This window comes from Saccoglossus kowalevskii, chromosome 8, assembly GCF_978046115.1.
Source record: "Saccoglossus kowalevskii chromosome 8, keSacKowa6.1, whole genome shotgun sequence".
Taxonomy (NCBI): Eukaryota; Metazoa; Hemichordata; class Enteropneusta; family Harrimaniidae; genus Saccoglossus; species Saccoglossus kowalevskii.
In genome coordinates, this window is record NC_140648.1 from 841480 (window position 1) to 862255 (window position 20776).

The window sequence follows — 20776 nt, forward strand, 5'->3', positions numbered from 1 at the left end:
GTTATGCAGATTCAGATCATTGGAGTAATACATATACTCAATCGTCTGATAATGTACAGCAATGACGTACACTGTTATTATAATATAAACCAAACTGCAGTTTTTCCTAATATTTGCCAACAAGGCAATTGAGTGAACAGAAATTTGAAAGTGTATCTCACCCCTGGGTGACCTTGGGGTCAATCCATCCATCAGCTCAGTCTCCATCTCCACATTGGTCAATAACATCTCTGACAAATCAGTAATTGGCAAGTCTTTCATGGTTGGTGCTAATGTTGGCTGATTCTGAATCTTCATCATCCAAGATGTGTTTCCAGTTGGACACCTGATATGTACTTCAGCCCATCCCTGACACCAACAACTACACAAATAGGGTGTATAGTCATGTGATTTCACCTCTAAATGTGAAGGTCTTCCAGACAGTCCAGCATCTTGCTTTGAAGCAGAAAAGCTTATGCCGTTCTCACTATCAACACTGTTTAAACTATCTTGAGATTTTCTTGAAGCGATTAATGATAAATATTTGACTTCTTTGGTATCTTCTCTAGGTAATGGTTTCAAGGGAATAAGATTTCCACTGCTGTCCACTCGGTTACTGCTCCCTGATTTGCACCTTTGTCTTAATCGCTGAGTTGCTGTCTGTGCTATCGTGACTGATGCACTGAGCTGGTCTTCAGTCAGATCTACTTGTAATGACTGCTCTTCTCGTGGTGATGGCATTGGTGTCTCCTTTCTACGCAGCAGAGTTGTGCATTTATCACACAGCCCACTCTTGTTGCCGTTTAATCCACTTCCAGTGGTTGTTATGGTGACCAATTTGTTGCCAAGCAGCCAAGACTGAGACTGTCCACCAGCAAGAAGGAATTCAGCAACAGGTGATCTGCCATTACAACATTGCACATGAAATGATATTGATCAGAAATCAAAAATCAGATTAATTTTGTACACCAGGATAGAATAAGCCAATTGAGCTTTTTATTAAATTGGTCAAATCAAGGTTCTTCTAAGCATCAGTAACACAGGCGACAAATGCTTGTATATCATTTGTTTGTAGCTCACATGACAAGTCAAGATAAAACTGTGTGAAACCATAAAGCGATATTTCTTTTTCTTTTTATGTCTTCCCAGACCCTTTCAAGCTTTTGAAGAACAAAATAATTAACATCTACTGCATAGGTAACATAACACTGTGATACAAGGGATGTATAATGTATACCACGATGCAAATTTGAGAACAAACCTTCTTGGCATAGCAGCACAAGTTGAGAATGCATATCTGGCCATGAGATCAATACACGTCTCTGTGAGCTCTAAATGTAAATGATTCAATAATTCATCTGGTGTTTCTGTTTTTATAACATCTTGAGTCATTCCTCTTCCTCTTCCACCAGGGCCTGTAGCTGTAGTGGGTGTGGTAGGTTGACTGGATATGTATGACCTGAAAATAGTAGACACCAACACATGCCTTAAATCCAATGCAACTCATAATGTATTTGGCCAAACTTTAGGCAGTACAAAATATTTACGCAAAGTTTGACAGAAAGTTTAAAATCAAACCAAAACATTTGATTGTACAGTACAGTATTCTTCATGTAGACATGCAGCATAGATATGGCATAAATACGATCCATTGTTCATTCTTACCCCTTTAGCGGTGTCCTTTCTGTTAAACTACTACTACGATGCAAACGTACTTCTGATGACAAGACAGGGTCAGATTTATCGAACAACGGTAAAGCATTGGATCGTAAACCCTGCAATTAAAACAGAACTTGTAACAATTGCTGATAAAAACAATTTGAATGAAAACTGACGGAGCACGTCCAAGATACCGCATAAAAAAACCAAAACAAGATGCCTGCCAGTCGACCATCTTTGATCCAATTGCGAAATAAATCGTCATGGACATGTATCCTAACATGTATAATCTATGTACCAAGTTTAAATGACAACTGACAAAGCATGTCCAAAATACAACATTTTCAAAAAACAAGATGGCTGCCAGTCGGCCATTTTGTATCAAATCGCTAAACCACTGCATGTGCATATGTCCCACTTAAGGTACTAGGCACATGCAAAGAATGAACGGAATCGGTCCACAGGATTCTGAAATATGACTCTGGACAGACAGACTGACGGACGGACAGACGGATGGACGGACGGACAGACGGACGGATAGACTCAGGAACTCACGGACGGTCAGGGACATATATCCTAACATGTATGATCTATGTACTAAATTTGAATGAAAACTGACAAAGCATGTCCAAAATACGACTTTTTCAAAAAAACAAGATGGCTGCAAGTCGGCCATCTTTGATCCAATTGTGAAATAAATCGTCATGGACATGTATCCTAACATGTATAATCTATGTACCAAGTTTGAATGAAAACTGACAAAGCATGTCCAAAAAACAAGATGGCTTCCAGTCGGCCATTTTGAATTGAATCGCTAAACCACTGCATGTGCATATGTCCCACATAAAGTACGAGGCACATGCAAAGAATGAACGGAATCGGTGCAAGGGATTCTTAAATACGACTCCAGACGAACACACAGACGGATACCGAATTATAAGCCCCCTTTTCATGTATGTATTGGGGTCTAAAAACTAACTCTGCGACGCGATTGTGCGACCCGCCGAATGTCGATTATTGCACTCTGTGAAGAGCACGATTCCTATTGGTTGGTGGGTCGAAATTAAGTTTTAAATGGTAAAAATGGTACGGTAAAAAAAAAGTGTGTAAACACTATGTACCGGCGACATGCCGCACTGTTCGGTGATCGGCAAGCACATGGAAGACACATTGTGGGACCAAACAAATGACACATGGTTTACGGTGATTAGACACATCACACCGGTGGCTAGAAAACTTAAATAGTGTATTGTGCACGTTGGTTTTGACTGCATATTTACGGTGTAACGTTATCGCCATCTTTGAGTTGTAAGGCTTCGTCCTGACGACTATGCTCATTAGCTTCAAAGCGTGTGGAACGCGAAGTACTTTTCACGCGTTCTGCAACGAATGTTGTACGTCAGCTTTGACTTTGTTAAGTCACTGTCCCTCAACACGGTGTTGAGGGACGGTGGTTAAGTGCATCAGGGAAAATAATTTGCATGCAGTGAAAAAAAATCATTCACGATGTGCAACGTTTTGCCATGACAGCAGTTGTTTGTAATCGTCTGCCTTCGTTTAGATCGTAAAAGGACTCCAAACTTGTGGTCTACGATCGATTAGCTGGTATTTTAACCAGGAATGAAATACTTTGCAACAGTTGTGAATAGTAAACAAAAACGGCGTTGGTTTGTGGTATGAATGGAATTATTTTTGTATCATAATTTTCGAAGTCAGTATTACTGAAAATTATGGTTTATTTTTTTTAATTTCGGTGGTCCACAATGATCTTAATGTAGCGGGAAGGGGAATTTTTTTTTTTATCTTGATTTTTCAATAATTGATAAAACGGTTATTTTCTACCTTGATTCATCATCCAAGCTTTTCGAAATTTCGGAAAGACAAGTGCTCAAACGCTAACACTACTACCGTTTCGTTAATATTTGCATAATGTTTCTATTAAACATGTATATGTATACTACCGGTAATACTCTGTTGTTGACGATTCTGATAGAACGGGTGACAAGCTTCCTGTCGCAAACAATGCATATTAATCTAACGTCCATTGTCAACATTATTATCAGTCAAGACTTCGTCTGAGAAATCGTTTTATTTTCTAAGTCTATATTCTATTTTAATAACACCATCTTACTAACGCAATGGCAATAAAAAGAAAGAAAGCAAATACGCCAATGACAGACGAGGCAAAGAAAAAATTGCAACTCAGGGTCATATTTACTAATTTAGACTTGCCTTCAGCCTGTTGTGATTCCGATATAAAATTACAAGACTTTTGCGTTCACCCCTCGTTTATGCAATTTATATTTATTTTTAAAAAATTTTTCATCTAGGTCATATTATGACCATCCTCGCGAGTGGTTCGAAAGGGACGATTAGGCTGAAATATTCGCATCAAAGCGAAAGAGTTTCAACTACTTAACCGATGACAACACCGATGAGAATGTTGAGGGTCGGTGATCAGACGAGGAAGTGAGTACAGGAAATCTGTTGCTCGTCGACATCGGCCAAATAAACAAAGCCATCGTTCCGTTTATGCAGAGAGGGTGCACCCATCTAATTTTCCGTTGACACTGTCGTTTTAGTTTTCTATCTTCAGCAGTAGTTTCAATCCATTCATTACGTGTTTGTTCTTTTAATATTCTTAATAAAACGATATTGATCGCCTAGAAACAGTTTGACCCGCTACACGCTTTATTTGGGAATTCAAATTGATGAATATAGTCATAATAAATTATACTTGCTAATGAAAAAAAAAATAACTTAACATCGTGTGAAACGTACTTCGCGCTCTACTCGCTTTAAAGCTGCCGCCTATGCTAATGAGCATTGTTGCAGACGAAGCCTTACAACTTCAAGATGGCGTTAATGTTACCAGCTCCCTGATGTTACACCGTCATAAGGCAGCCAACACCAACGTGCATGTGTTTTGTAACCCCTTTCATCCCTTCCGGGGGATGTTATACATGTTAATTTATCAATGTTAAATACTTGCTGATCACCGAACCATGCGGCATGTCGTCTGTAAATACTTGTTTGCCGTAGTTCGCGAGCAGTCGGCGAAATAACCATTTAAAACTGAACATTTCTATAAGGCATGCTGTGTACCCTTACATCGATCGACCATTGAGATTCGTGCTTTTTCGACCAACCAAGCAATGGGAATCGTGCTCTTCGTAGAGTGACACTGCGATCCTGTCGCAGAGTGCAATAATCGACATTCGGCGAGTCGCACAATCGCGTCGCAGAGTTAGTTTTTAGACCCCATACATACCTCCCCTTTTCGGACTTCGTTCCAACGGGGACTAATTAAGTAAGAAATGATGGTCACATTTTGGTTACAGAATATAAATATATGCCATAATATGTGTTATACCGGTAACTATAATGTGACCATGATTTAAGTAATTTGTACCATGGCTATCGCTAATTGCAATGTTTTGGATAATTAAAATTGTTGCTGTGAATGCGCATAGCTTGCTTTGCATTCATTTTGTTGCATATTCTGAATTGTCGGTACTTTGATCTTGTATCATATGCCAGATCAGGTTATGGCAAATAACCATAACAATTATAGAATCCCAACACAATTTAAGACAGCGATGCCACACTATTACCTGAGCTCAAATGTATTTCTCATAAGATTTACATAATGCACATATCATTAACACTTTGAAGTCAGGAATGAATGTTCTTACCTTGGTGATAAAACTTACAAAGTCCCTCCTGAATGGCAATCTACATTTGATGAACCACATAGCAATCACATGATGTGCCAATGACACAACATATAGTGTGAACCTGTAAAAAATAGCCAAGTGATGTATCCAGTCAAAACACAAGTTTCCAACATTGAATACAATATAGTTGCCTGGCTGCTTGCACTTGTGCACCAGGAAAATGTACTGTCTTGAGTCAGTTTAGTAGCCATGGATAGAGAGAACGTGTTATCTGATTCTGAGTACTGTAAAATCTGTATTTGAAGCCGCGGCTTCTATTAAAATGGTACAATTCAACAGAGGGGATGCAGCTTCTATTAGAGCATATACACATATGAGAAATGATGAATTTTTGGTTCCCAATTGTTAAAAAAAAAATGGGTGCGACTTCTATTAGAGATGCGGATTCTAATACAGATTTTACGGTAGTAGCTAATTAACCATGGATAATTAGTCAGTATCTAAACATGTACATTTTTGGAACATTACAAATATAGCAATTCCGTACAGTAATACTTACTTGAATGGATTAGTGTAAGTACAATACTTACTTGAATGGATTAGTGTAAGTACAATACTTACTTGAATGGATTAGTGTAAGTACATTACTTACTTGAATGGATTAGTGTAAGTACATATATCTACACATGTACACCAAGAAAATAGAGAAAATGTGCTCTCTTGAGTCAGTCTGGTAGCCATGGAAATCAAGTCAGTCTGGTAGCCATGGAAATCAAGTCAGTACATATATCCACACATGTTCATCGTTGAAACATTGCATTTATACATGTAATATTTCTACCCATAACACTTACTTGAATGGATTAGTGTAAGGCAGTGCAATGGCAAAGATACTCATGTACTGGTCTTCATTAAAGCTTGCATACAGTCTAGGAAGTCGAGTTAAACCTGTAGAAACATATTACATACATTGTAGTCTACATCACAACAATTATAAATATATCTGTTGCTATTACTTATTTGTTTGTCTGAATTAAACATTCAATAGTGTCTCTAAAAACTAACATTATTTACTTATTTTTAGTGTGAGACAATATTTACTGAACACTATATATCAAAACAAAGCAAAATTTACTTGTTTGGAGTAACATGTACAACATATGACTTACTTGAGAGGAATTCAATCATTGGTATGGCAACCATTTTTGTAGCTGATATATGTGATAATTTAAGTAACATGGACGGCATTAATCTGACCATTATAGTCTGCATTTCAATAGTACATAAGGTCAAGGCTTTGACACAAAGCTGTGCACACTTGGACACTAAACCATGCTCTAAACTTTCCACTAAAGCAGTCTATGGTAAGAAAACAACAGTTAGTGTTAGTAACCCACTGAATGCCAACTTTTGTCACTTCTTGTCACCTTGAAGCACTTTGGTTAAAAAAAAAAAAAAATACATATTAAATGTTTAATATGTTGCACTCTTAGGAACGATAAAATTAAACATACAAAACTTTATTTTGAATTCAACACAAATGCATTAATAAAAATGACAAGAAAATTACTTTACCTGTCTGTTTTGGTCCAAATATGCATGATAAGATGCTAATGAGCTGAGTACAGGATAGATGCTTTGAAGCAAATCAGACCTTTTAAAATCAGGTGGTGTGTTCTTCAGTTTACTGTGCAATGTTTTATCATCAACCTACAGAATAACATTTATAATTTACATCTGTGGAGTATCCCTGGCTACCTTCATGTATGTCCCAAGTTTCATTTAAATCTGATAATATCATTCTTGAAATAACAAGAAGTTGACTAATTTATGCAAATTAGGTGATCAATATTCAACCATCATCTATTCAGGTGTTTTAATCCCAGAGTACATGGAGTATTTAATATGTTTCATTTAAATTTAATGAAAGGTAACAGAAATATCTGTGAAACATCTTAAAATTGCATAAATTAAGTCATTATGATTATGCAAAAAATAAACCAGAATACTCATTGAAATCTGTAGTGATTCTTGAATCTTGAAGCTGGAAATTGATCGATTATTATGCAAATTAGGTAATTAATATGCACGAAATTGCAAGTCCAGGCAAATCTATGTACTAGATTTTTTTCAACAAATGGCTACAAGATTCCAAGGATATTGAAATAGTTTTATCCTTCAATTACCAGCACTGCTTACACATGTTTGGGTGTATAAAACACAAATCAACAAGTCATTGAAAATGACACAGTCCCCGTTAAATTTTTGAAAGTTCTCTTTGTGCTCGTCATATTAAAGCGGAGGGGTTGTCGCAAACGTGTCCTTGAAACTTGAGTTCCAAGTGGCGTATACAACAGATTGTTTATTTACATCAAAACATGTGTTCCATGTAGTAGTTATTTGGCCAAAAATAAAAACAGACGTTATTCGGCCATCTTTGATCTGATTATGAAACACACTGATATGTATGATGTATGTGCCAAATACGAATGAAAATGGTACATAAATTGTGGAAATATAGTAGTAAGGCCAAAAAGTCAGATGGCTGTCAATCGGCCATCCTTGACCAGATTTTGAAACAAATTGTCATGGACATGCATCCTAACATGTACATTGTATAAAGTACAGTACTCATTCCGCCCAACCTCCCGCTTTTATCGCTTTTTTTCCGACCGCTTATCGCTTAATTTCCGACCGCTCGCTGCTTTCCGACCGGAAACCGACCGCTTTTTTTCCGCTCGCTCGCGTTCGCTTTTGTTCGTTCGCTCGCTCGCTCGCTCGCTCCTGCTATGACTGGCTTCAGAAACACCGTCCGCTTGCCAACCGACCGCTGGAGTAACAATGATCGTACATTGTATGTATAAACTTAAATTTTTATTCGTAATAAATTTAGGTTTTAATGACGATTCAAAACACAACGCCTATTGCTTCTCTGTTTTGGAACAAAGACGCCTTCAAATCACTTGACACATTGTAACGTTTGCTACGCAAGTCGAACTGTCACCTGTATTTACATATTTACGTCCTTGTGTGTGTAGTTCAAGCAGCTATATGACTGGTCAATCGCGATATTATTGAGTACTAGTATTTGTGTGTTGTGTGTGTGTGTGTGTGTTTCTGTGTGATTTTGACTAAATTTATTCCGAACGGCGCTCAAAATAATTTGACACTTTGTTATTTTCGAACGCAACTCACACTATGACTCTTACTCAATTTGCACAAGTAATACGAATGCTGTAGTTCAGAAAATCTATTGGTTAACTTTTGATCGTGTCTGGGTGCGCAAAACAAAACTGCACATATAATTATCGCATAGCTGAATTTCTACAAATCAATTGGACTTAAACTACTAGTATAATGACTGTGACGATTAATCGCTTGTCTGATTACATGCGATGACGAATTATTGGATTGGCAGCAGCCGGACGAAAAATGAAAGAGATCTCGGAACAGTTAATTTGTTGAGGAAAACAAAACAAACGCAGCTAGTGATACATTTTGAAAACAAAAATACAAAATAAACGCAATCAGAGGCGACGACCACGCGCGTTGGAAATAAATAAAACATCTGTTTTAGTATGTTGTGACAGTCTCACCAAACTCTTTTACTCGCGCAATATAATTATGTTATTTCCCAAAGCACTTATATTTAATACATTGACGAAAAACACCGCAAGAAAAATGTAAATCAGGCTTATAATTACTAGTAACTCTACTCGAACGCAATGTTGATCACTGTAAAAGTGGATAAATTCGAACCGTCATCAAATTCAAAATTCAAGCGATCTCGTTGAATGTCAAAAATAAACTCGATGTTTAGAAAGACAAAAACAACAACATATTAGAGTGCAAAAAAGCTAGCAGCAAAGAACGAGAAGTGCATGTGGGAAAGCGGTGAGTGAATTCGAGAAAAATTATGCTGATGTGAGAACAAGCCATATACCCGCGGAGTACTCGCTAAAACATCGAGAAAATGTGCCATTTCAAAGAGCACCTTTACAAATAATGTCTGCGATTGTGTGAACATGATAACGTGCAAACAAGGAACAGAGCTCGTGGTCCACCAAGGAAACTTAGCGATGACGCAGTTTTAGATGTATACGGCTGTTGAAAACAGAGACTCCTTCGATCTCATATAAGCAGGTTCACGTGGATGTATCATTTTCAACTTTTACCAACAACGCTATGATAATAAAGACATTGTGAAATTATTTTGTTTTTATGTAGAAAAATACAGTAATTTTACCAAGTAAAATCATATTTATTAAAATTATTGTTCATACATGAGTTGTCGAACACACTACATAGTTTGTAATTTCATCCAGCTTCTTTCAGTCACGATTCAAGACAAATAAAAGGCACAAATATAGATAATATAGCAAATTATTTTTTTCTGTAATATTCGTGTGTAATCAGTAATTATGAAAAAAAATTATGGGTACATTTGGAATATATTTCGTTATGAATTATTCTTAATATCAATTTCTAAATTATCTTGTCAAAATCAGTTTTTTTTTCAAGGTTTTTCCCCCAAAACGAAAGAATTTCATAATGTCGGGAACGAGAAGTTTTTTTTTGTTATTATTATTATTTATTGGGAACGGAAAGTCTTTATCGTAGTGCTTCGCCTCGGTTGACAATGAGCTCTTCGGGTCGCTAAAACTGTATGTGCACCTCTGTTGGGGTGAACATTTGTATTATTATACTGAATAAATCTTAAAACAGAAATGGTGGCACTCAATCATGGCAATCTTCCAGGTCATCGTTAGAAAGATTTTCGGAGGCAAATTTAATCTTGAAGGATTGCAGGAAATTGACCCTTAACGATTCATATTTATGAATTAATCGGGATTCAGGTACCATAGTGTTTGTAACAGAAAAAAAAAGGTTTTCGCGGGGGATTTTTCATGCAAACATTGTGAATGGTTCCCCGACACTGATTCCTTTTTAACTTTCAATTTTTCTAAGACGCGGCAAACCCTGCTCATGACCGGAGACGTCGTCGAGATGCAGGTGCGATTCCTCTTAGCAACGCGTTCTATTTATTTCCAAAGCGTGTGGTCGGCACCTTTGATTGCGTTTTTTTTTTTTTTTTTTATTCAAGTAATCTATCACTGGCAGCGTTTGTTTTGTCGCGTCTCACAACTTAATGTCCAAGCTGACTTTGTTTTGGCTGTAAGTGAACTACGTACAGCTCCTGAAAGTATTTCGCCCAGAGTTCGCAAAAAACGGAATACCCTGCAAACTTTGAATCCTTTATTTTATAACGAGACATTGGGCGCAAAAATAAAAACCATAATTGTAATTCAACAAGTTTATGTAACGTGTTAGTCCGCTTGCCAGCCGCCTAGTTAAAAAACGCGATCTCCATTGATGTCGGCTTCGACAACTTCGGACAAGTAAGATGGGCGCTGGCCGACATTACATTTGCAAGTATTGTATTTGTTTGACAAATTTTACACTGTTGTCATTCTATAACAATCGATTGGTCGTTTTTTTTCAGTCTTACTATTCCTGCAGATATTCTTCAATTGTTATAGGTGCCATAGATTTACATATCTACAACTTGACCCGTGTTAAACCCAAACCATGCGTGCATGACATCCGTCACCCTATACACGGTTCAATGAATACCATACTCTAGAGTAGACATTTTTAGCTCTCCACCAAAAATTGAATGGTTTTATTTCATATTAGTTGTGTCTGTGTCAGTGTCGTATTTGATTTCACATGTTTGGTTCGATCTTGTTTATGGTGGACATTATTGCTACGCGTATGTATTATTACCAATTTTATATGGCCGTGTGATCTACCGCATTTTTTCAACGGTCGTTCTATAAATTTTTGATTGTATTTATTCTTATTTTAACATCATAAAAACAAAAATGACACACTTGTACATGAAACAGTAGGTAATGAACTGTAAATGCGGGCGGTTGCTCTGTCAGGCGGGCGAGCGAGCGAGCGAGCGAGCGAGCGATTGCGCGAGCGGATACTTCCGGATTTGCGCGGTCGAAAAAAAAGCGGAAATTGCGCGGTCGAATTGAACAAAGCGAGCGAAAAAAAAGCGATCGAAATCCGGAAGCGGGCGGGAGGCTGAGCGAAATGAGTACTGTACATGTATGTGCCAAATTTGAATGAAAACTGACAGAGCACATCCAAGATACCGCATATAAAAAACAAAACAAAATGCCTGCCAGTCGACCATCTTTGATCCAATTGCGAAATAAATCATCATGGACATGTATCCTAACATGTATAATCTATGTACCAAGATTGAATGAAAACTGACAAAGCATTTTCAAAAAACAAGATGGCTGCCAGTCGGCCATTTTGAATCGAATCGCTAAGGGGTGATCTCATATTCAAACACCTGGGTCAAACTGGGTTAACCCGGCCTGCTCTATTCAGACCTACTAGACCTACATTATGCAAATTAGTGGTAGGTTTGAAGCTAACCTCCGGATTAACTGCCCATTAACGCCCCCACTGAAAACAAACAACAGAGAACAAAGAAGACAGACCTAGGGAAACCTAGGTTTTTCTTACAATACTGTTTCAGCCTGGTTTCATTAGGAAAAAAAATAAGATGTATATGGAGCTCCATGTTCATACTGAGTGTTATATTTTGAAGTGTTAAGAATTACAGTCTTGTACATGCTCATAAAAACAAACTTGCATTTGTTTCACAAATCTATTTACATCATGTCATTTATAAGTGTGATGAAAATTATATTCATTTATTTCTGTGATTGGTAATAATAATCAGTTTCCCACAACATTTTGGTACAAGTCAATACAATTGTTATTGTTATTCAATTTATCTGGAATTAATTACAGACGTGATGGTTTGTTATATTTTGTCATTAAATGTGAATCAAGTGATACCATAAACCCTCTCTATTGTGATATATATGGTAAATTAATGTTTGAAACAGAACAAGGAAAAAATGCACTAAAATTTTAATGAGCAGCTTTTTAGGATAAATTACTTACGTTATATATATATATATTTGGCATAGTCAGTAAAATATGTTTATCCATGGAGCGAACTGGTACATTTTGTCCGCAACAAGTACAGTCAGTTTTGTGTCCATGTCAGTTCATAAATTCATAGAACACATTTTTTGGTTAAGTTTGTAAAGTCTGCGAGACTGCGAGTTATCAAAGTATTAAATCGATAATGGCAACATTGTTTTCTATGAAGGCATCTGAAAACCACAGTCCTTCTATCACTGTGTCAAAACTAAAGTCGGGGCTAATGCTACGACTCCGGCGCTACGACCACTGTCACATTGTCAGCTGACGGCATTGCGGGGAAATTACGGGTATTTACCGCTGCCGATATCTTACTTTTCTGTGACAAAATGCACACATTTCGAACCCCCGGTTAATTAAAAATAAACGATTATTTTAGAAAATACATCGAAGCACAGTGCCTTGAGGGACTGTGGGCGAAGTAGGCAGCGAGGTGTTGTTTTAAATTCCGCAGAAAATCATTCACTCAACGCAGCCATCTTGGTTACCTCAATCAGAATTTCCCCTTGTCACCCAGCATGCATCGATTGCTACATTGCAACGTGTCGCTGTGTCGCCTAGGGCAACGGTCTTAGGTACAATGCACTCTATGAATAAGGTATTTTCAGAGGTCAGGGTTCGTTTTTTATAAGCAGTCTCGTCTGCAGATGATTAGCCGTAAATAATCAGCGCGAGTCCATTTAATTTAATTTTCTGTTTTGATACTTCATGTCACTGGAAATTGAATAAGAAAAACTGCAAATAACCGTTGTGCAGCAAATCGAAATAAATTTTCATGCGTACGCTGCATTGTTTTTCCGGATTTTGCGATGCCGCACTCCTGAAAGAACTGTTTGAAAATTGAACGCGCAACAGTAGTAAGGGCTTGAACACAGTAGCGTAAGTCTCAAGTGCAACTTTGTATCAACAAATGTTCGTCTTTTGATACTTATTAGCTGTCAGAGACACATATCAATTGTCCAGCCCAATGAAAAGTCGGATTCACATCCTCTGCTCAATTTGCGACTCAAGCATAACAGTTTATCAAAACAAAACAATTTATTCAGCACGGTAAAATGACTACTGTACACCAATAAATCGACACATTTTAGAGACAACTATCTAGTCTTCAAAAAGCAATGTAAACTCTGTCAATCCTAAAAATAAACAACAGCTTGAATGAGGTGTGAATGAGATCGGTTCGAATCGCAGTTTTTATGCAAATTCGTGCGGTCGTCCTGAACCGCACTGTCTATTGTTTAAACTTCCAAACCGCAAAACTGGGTTTTGTTCGGGCGGTTTAGGGCGGTTAGGGTTTTCGTAGGTTTGACCCGCATGTTTGAATATGAGATCACCCCTAAATAACTGCATGTGCATATGTCCCACATAAGGTACTAGGCACATGCAAAGAATGAACAGAATCGGCCCAAGGGATTCTGAGATATAACTTCGTCCGAAGGGGGACTAACAAATCATCAGCAGAAATCAAAATATGGATAAACAGTATAATGTAATTACCATTTTTGTCAGCTGAAAACATAATTTGTCAAAATTGGCACCAGCAGCAAGGGTTAGACTTTTATTCTCCAATCCTTTCGTCACTTCAGTTAAAACCATTTTCAATACTTTCCAATCTCTCTCCTGTTCAGAAAAAGTTTAATTATTAGCCATTCATTTTACAGATATTATCTTTGACATTTAAAATGAAATATAAAAAGACTGACATGAAGCAGTGACTACCATGTGTGATGTTCATACTAAGTCTGATTGAAATCTAAATATATTTGTAAAATCAAAGATCAATCACTTACAACGCTAAGACATAGTGTCACTGTCATGAATGATTCTGAAAACGGTATAACTGACATTTTAAGCTGTACACCACTCGGTGTTGGTGATCTTGATGATGCTACTGCAGGAGAGGATGATTTACCAGCTTGGATGCTATCAGATCTAAAGAAAAACAAGAATACATTGTATAACCTAAAAATATAAATAACCACATTCTAACAAGTCATTGTTAATAATGACACAGTCCCCATCCAAAATTTTGTGATCTGACATAATCAATTCGATGCTGATGAAGTCATTGAGATTGGATTGAAACCATTAATAGGAGATGGATTTGTAAAAAATTATGATTTAGTGCTTTTACATGAGAATTGGACATTGGGCAGTCATATTGAATCAAATTACAAAAATAATGTTCATGTTGATGTATCTATTGGTATACTGTCTTTGTACAAAATTTTAACAGAAATGTTCATTGCATTCATAAGAAAGTAGGCATGGGTATCATGAAAAACAAAATGGCCACTAGTCAGCCATATTAGTTTGAATCACAGAAAAAATATGACATGCAACTATAACCCAATATGTATGATCATCATACAAACTTTGATACAAATTGGCCTAGTCATCTCTGAGAAACAGCTCCGGATATGTAAAAATGACGATTTATAGTGCTTTTACATAAAAATTGGGTGTCAGCCAGCCATATTGAATTGAATCACAAAAATACTGTTGGTGCAGATGTATCTCTTGGCAAACTACCTTCGTAGAAAATTTAAAACAGAAATGTTCATTGCATTCAAGAGAAAGTAGCATGGGTATTATGAAAAACAAAATGCCCACCAGTCGGCTATATTTGTTCGAATCACGAAAAAAGTATGACGTGCACCTACAGACAATAATGTATGATCACCATACCAGCTTTGATCCAAATCGGCAAAGTCATCTCTGAGAAACAGCTCCGAACATGTAAAAATGAGGATTCAGCGCTTTTACATGAAAATTGGGCGTCGGCCAGCCATATTGAATTGAATCACAAAAATCATGTTGATGCAGATGTATCTCTTGGTATACTATCTTTGTACAAATTTTAAACAGAAACGTTCATTGCATTCAAGATAAAGTAGCATGGGTACCATGAAAAACAAGATGGCTGCCATATTTGATCGAATCACGATAAAAAATAGCGTGCACCTACAACCCCATATGTATGATCATCATACCAACTTTGATCCAAATCAGGCCAGTCATCTCCGAGAAACTGCTGCGGACACGTTTAGGTATCAGAAATAGCAAATTGTACATCAAAATGGCCGCCAGTCGGACATTTTTTCTCCGATCATAAAGTAACTTGACGTGCATATGTAAGACACTATGTATTGTCTTCATGTGAAGTTTGAATGAAATCTGTCAATGGGTGTCCGAGATATAGCTCCGGACGTACGGACGAACAGACAGAATGAACCCAAATTAATAGTCCTCGTTTTCGGACTTTGTCCGAACGAGGAATAAAAATTCATGAGTGATAACGGAAATCTTCAGTAATTCAAATTGCATACAGTGACTCATACATACAACCTGTATTACTGTCATGCCAATTAGATACCTGGCTTGTAAGATTGGCTGCCACTTGTACACGTCTAATGGGGCAAACATGTTAAACATGTTAAAACTAGAACTTGTGAGGGCAAGTTCCAGCCATGGTGAACCACTACTGGACACACAACAAAAAAACAGAACAAAGAACAACAAACAGGATTTATGTTCACCCCAACTCTGAATGATGTCAGCAATATTGGCTGTTTTATATACACACTTTTAATTTTTGTATAATGCTAGGCCACTCGTATTATCCACATCTATTATCCACATCAAGAGATATTGGATGATTTACTTGTTGTCAATCAAAGCTACATTGTGGTGTGGTGGTAATATGTTGTCAATGGATCTAATGAAATGAATATGGTGCATTACCTGTCCTTGACCAAGAGATAATGACTGTATCTGATCACGCCATCTTTGTCAGGAAAGCCAAGGCGATGTAACATATCTGCCCGTAATTGCAATAGGCAGTGAAATATCTAAGAACGGAAGAAATCAAAATATATTAATCAGAAATAGTATTTATATAATTAGCCTAAGAATTAAGTTTTATATTACAAGTACCGTATATCATATTCAGTGATTCAGTGGAAAGGGTTCTTCTGACATTTCTTGGACATGACCACTAAATTAAACAAGCTATGCATGGCACAGTCCTCGTTAGTTATCAAATTTAAGATATATAGTTTTGTTTATAGTAACATAGCTGGAATATAACCATGGCAGGAATATGATTATGATGATTTTTTTTTTAACATTTAAATGATTGACATTAATATCTGATCGTCAAACAAGTACTTGTCCATATTAAGAGATATTGCTCTGAAATAGCATTCAAAATCAGCCATTTTGAATACATTAATGTCTATAACATGATGCATAATGAATATGTGAAATTTGAACATAATCAGTCAAAGCATGTCAGAGATATGGCACTAGAAGCCCAATCATTAAAACAAAATGGCCGCCAGTCAGCCATTTTGAATCCGATCTGAAAAATAAAATGATGTGCATCAGGAACACGTAATGTCTAACGTGTGTTATAAGTTTGAACAAAATCCATCCAGAAATGCCAGAAATGCTTGATATTTGATGATTTTTTTAGCACAAAAATGGCCACTATTTGGCCACTTTGAATAGGATCGTCAAACCAATATATCTGTATATCTATGACATGATGTATAATGAATATTTAAAATTTGAACATAATCAGTCAAAGCAAGTCAGAGATATGGCACGAGAACCACATTCATTAAAACAAGATGGCCGCCAGTCGGCCATTTTGAATCTTATCTGAAAAACAAAATCAAAGAAAGCTTAGAAAGAACTCCCATGTGCTGAGAGTATTGGAGACACATTAAATATAATTTGAAATTACTTAGCTGAAAACTAATTATGCAAATCAGAAAATTAACATGAACAGATTTGATTGTAAAACTAATGAGGTCTGCGCAATGTAACAAAAACTATGTACCAAGTTTAATTGAAATGTGATTAGAACCAAAAAATTATGAATTATTATGCTAATTGGGGAAATAATATGAACAGAGTTTTACCCCAAACTAATTAGGTTTGTACATTGTCCTAGAGCATCTTTGTACTAAGTTTCATTAAAATGGAAATTAGTACTTTAGATATCAGTGTGAAAGCTTAAAATTGCTTAATTATGCAAATTGGGTAATTAATATGTACAGATTTTAACCCACAATTATCCAGGTCTGTCTATTGTCCTACAGCATCCATGTATAAACATTCATTGATATGTGATGATTACAGTAGTACCTGAGATATCAGTGTGAAAGTTGGAAATTGGTTAATTATGCAAATTAGGTGATTAATATGCACAAATATTTACCAAAAACTAATTGGGTCTCTGCATAGTCCTAAAGGATCTATGTACCAAGTTTCATTGAAATGCGATGATTAGTACTTGAGATACCCGTGGAAAAGCTGAAAATTAACTAATTATGCAAATTAGGTGATTAATATGCACAAATATTTATCCGAAACAATCAATCTCTGCATAGTCCTTGAGTATGTAAGTACCAAGTTTCATTGAAATGTAATGCTCACTACTTATATCAAAAGCTGAAAATTAATTAATTATGCAAATTAGGTAATTACATGTACTGATATTACCATAAAAACTATCAGGTCTGTGCAGTGTCATATGACATCTATGTACCAAGTTTCATTGAAATGTGATGATTAGTACTTGAGATATCAGTGGAAAAACCGAAAATTGACTAATCAATAAGCAAATTAGCTAATTAGTATCCACGGATTATTACCAAAAACTAATCAAAACCTAGCATTAGTTCAGAAATCAAATTACAAAAATAATGTTCATGTTGATGTATCTATTGGTATACTGTCTTTGTACAAAATTTTAACAGAAATGTTCATTGCATTCATAAGAAAGTAGGCATGGGTATCATGAAAAACAAAATGGCCACTAGTCAGCCATATTAGTTTGAATCACAGAAAAAATATGACATGCAACTATAACCCAATATGTATGATCATCATACAAACTTTGATACAAATTGGCCTAGTCATCTCTGAGAAACAGCTCCGGATATGTAAAAATGACGATTTATAGTGCTTTTACATAAAAATTGGGTGTCAGCCAGCCATATTGAATTGAATCACAAAAATACTGTTGGTGCAGATGTATCTCTTGGCAAACTACCTTCGTACAAAATTTAAAACAGAAATGTTCATTGCATTCAAGAGAAAGTAGCATGGGTATTATGAAAAACAAAATGGCCACCAGTCGGCTATATTTGTTCGAATCACGAAAAAAGTATGACGTGCACCTACAGACAATAATGTATGATCACCATACCAGCTTTGATCCAAATCGGCAAAGTCATCTCTGAGAAACAGCTCCGAACATGTAAAAATGACGATTTAGCGCTTTTACATGAAAATTGGGCGTCGGCCAGCCATATTGAATTGAATCACAAAAATCATGTTGATGCAGATGTATCTCTTGGTATACTATCTTTGTACAAATTTTAAACAGAAACTTATATCAAAAGCTGAAAATTAATTAATTATGCAAATTAGGTAATTACATGTACTGATATACCATAAAAACTATCAGGTCTGTGCAGTGTCATATGACATCTATGTACCAAGTTTCATTGAAATGTGATGATTAGTACTTGAGATATCAGTGGAAAAACCGAAAATTGACTAATCAATAAGCAAATTAGCTAATTAGTATCCACGGATTATTACCAAAAACTAATCAAAACCTAGCATTAGTTCAGAAAATCTATGTACCAAGTTTCATCAAAATCCAATGAGTGGTTGTTTAGATATCAGTGGAACAGTCATGGAACCACTAAAAAATAGCTAATTATCATGCAAATTAGTTAATTAATATGCACGGATTTTTAACAAAAACTAATCAAATCTGCGCATATGTTCAGAGCATCTATGTACCAAGTTTCATCAAAATCCAATGAGTGGTTCTTTAGATATCAGTGGAACAGTCATAGAACAGCTAAAAATTAGCTAATTATCATGCAAATTAAGTAATTAACGAACATGGATTTTAACCAAAACCTAAGCAAAACCTAGCATTAGTTCAGAGCATATATGTACCAAGTTTCATCAAAATCCAATGAGTGGTTCTTTAGATATCAGTGGAACAGTCATAGAACAGCTAAAAAATAGCTAATTATCATGCAAATTAGGTAATTAACGAGCATGGATTTTTACCAAAACCTAATCAAATCTGCGCATTGGCCCAGAGCATCTATGCACCAAGTTTCATCAAAAACCGATGTATAGTTCTTGAGATAGCAGTGAAACAGTCGGACACACATACACACATACACACACACATACAGGTGTCCCATGAATTGTGCAGCCACCATTGAATTAACTTTTAATATAGTTGAATTAACTTTTAATATAGTTGCGATATGAACTCGATTAAAACGTGTTCCTATATAGGGTTGCGTTTTAATTGGAGTTTAATTAAACTCAATTACAATGCAATACAATGGAGAATTGCACTTTAATTAAGTTTAATTAAACTAGAGTTGAATATCCCGTGACTGAACATAGAAATGTTTGCGAAGCTTAGGTTTAGTATCGGGGTAAGGTATGGCATAATTATATTAATATTAATATAACGTGAACCATACCTTCCCCGATACTAAACCTAAGCTTCGCAAACCTGACTTAAATTCGATTAAATATTAATATAAATTATGAAACATTGTGGAGCCACCAATTTGGGGCTCCACTTGTACAAAGGGCTCCACTTTGTTTGTGTATGTCTGGTCTACAGGCTCCACTTCTACGTCTACACCAACACACACACACACACACACACACATACAGACACACTAACTGCAAAGACTCCCATTTTGTGCTTCGCACATGGGAGTCAATTATTTGCATCAAGGTCATATAATGTCTAATGTATATACCAAGTTTGAACAAAATCCATCTGTGATGTATGTGTAAAGTTTGGTTATAATTGGTCCAAGCATTTCTAAGATAAAGGTCCGGACACATGAACGCACAAGGGTCAAAACATAAGTGCCCGTTTTCGAACTGCGGGGACTAACAAGAGTTAGTTGAACCAACACCACAGATGTTTTGACATTTCTTGGACATGACCACTAAATTAAACAAGATTTGGTTGAACCAACACCATGGTTGTTTTGACCTTTCTTGGACATGACCACTAAATTAATCAAGAGTTGGTTGAACCAACTGTTGACTGTAATGGATGGTAATAAACATGTCATAATAACACTTGTACTCACAAAATTGAATCCATGATAAAGAATGGAATTAGCCCTATGTAATGCTAGGCACGAGACAGACCACAAAAACCATGCAGAAAATCAGGCCCCCATAAAATAATTGTGCGACTCCCATAACCCTATCAACATGGTTTGAGTTGTTTCTTGCTGTAAAATAATTATCTATGCATCATAGCTTTATTCATTAGTGTCACAAATATAGCATCAAGCATTATGTACATTGGACGTCAGTTGAACTGGGCGATTAGTACTTTGTAA

At 36.3% G+C, this 20776-nt stretch overlaps 1 protein-coding gene across 1 annotated transcript in view; it reads right to left on the reverse strand.

Moving 5' to 3' along the window:
* Positions 1 to 20776, reverse strand: part of LOC100375549 (tuberin-like) — a 66482-nt gene that overhangs the window by 14632 nt on the left and 31074 nt on the right. The window contains 10 exon segments of the mRNA XM_085502005.1: positions 162 to 880; positions 1241 to 1438; positions 1645 to 1754; positions 5334 to 5436; positions 6170 to 6263; positions 6485 to 6674; positions 6891 to 7025; positions 13851 to 13973; positions 14144 to 14285; positions 16098 to 16204. Of these exon segments, the coding sequence (XP_085358131.1) occupies positions 162 to 880; positions 1241 to 1438; positions 1645 to 1754; positions 5334 to 5436; positions 6170 to 6263; positions 6485 to 6674; positions 6891 to 7025; positions 13851 to 13973; positions 14144 to 14285; positions 16098 to 16204 (1921 nt within the window).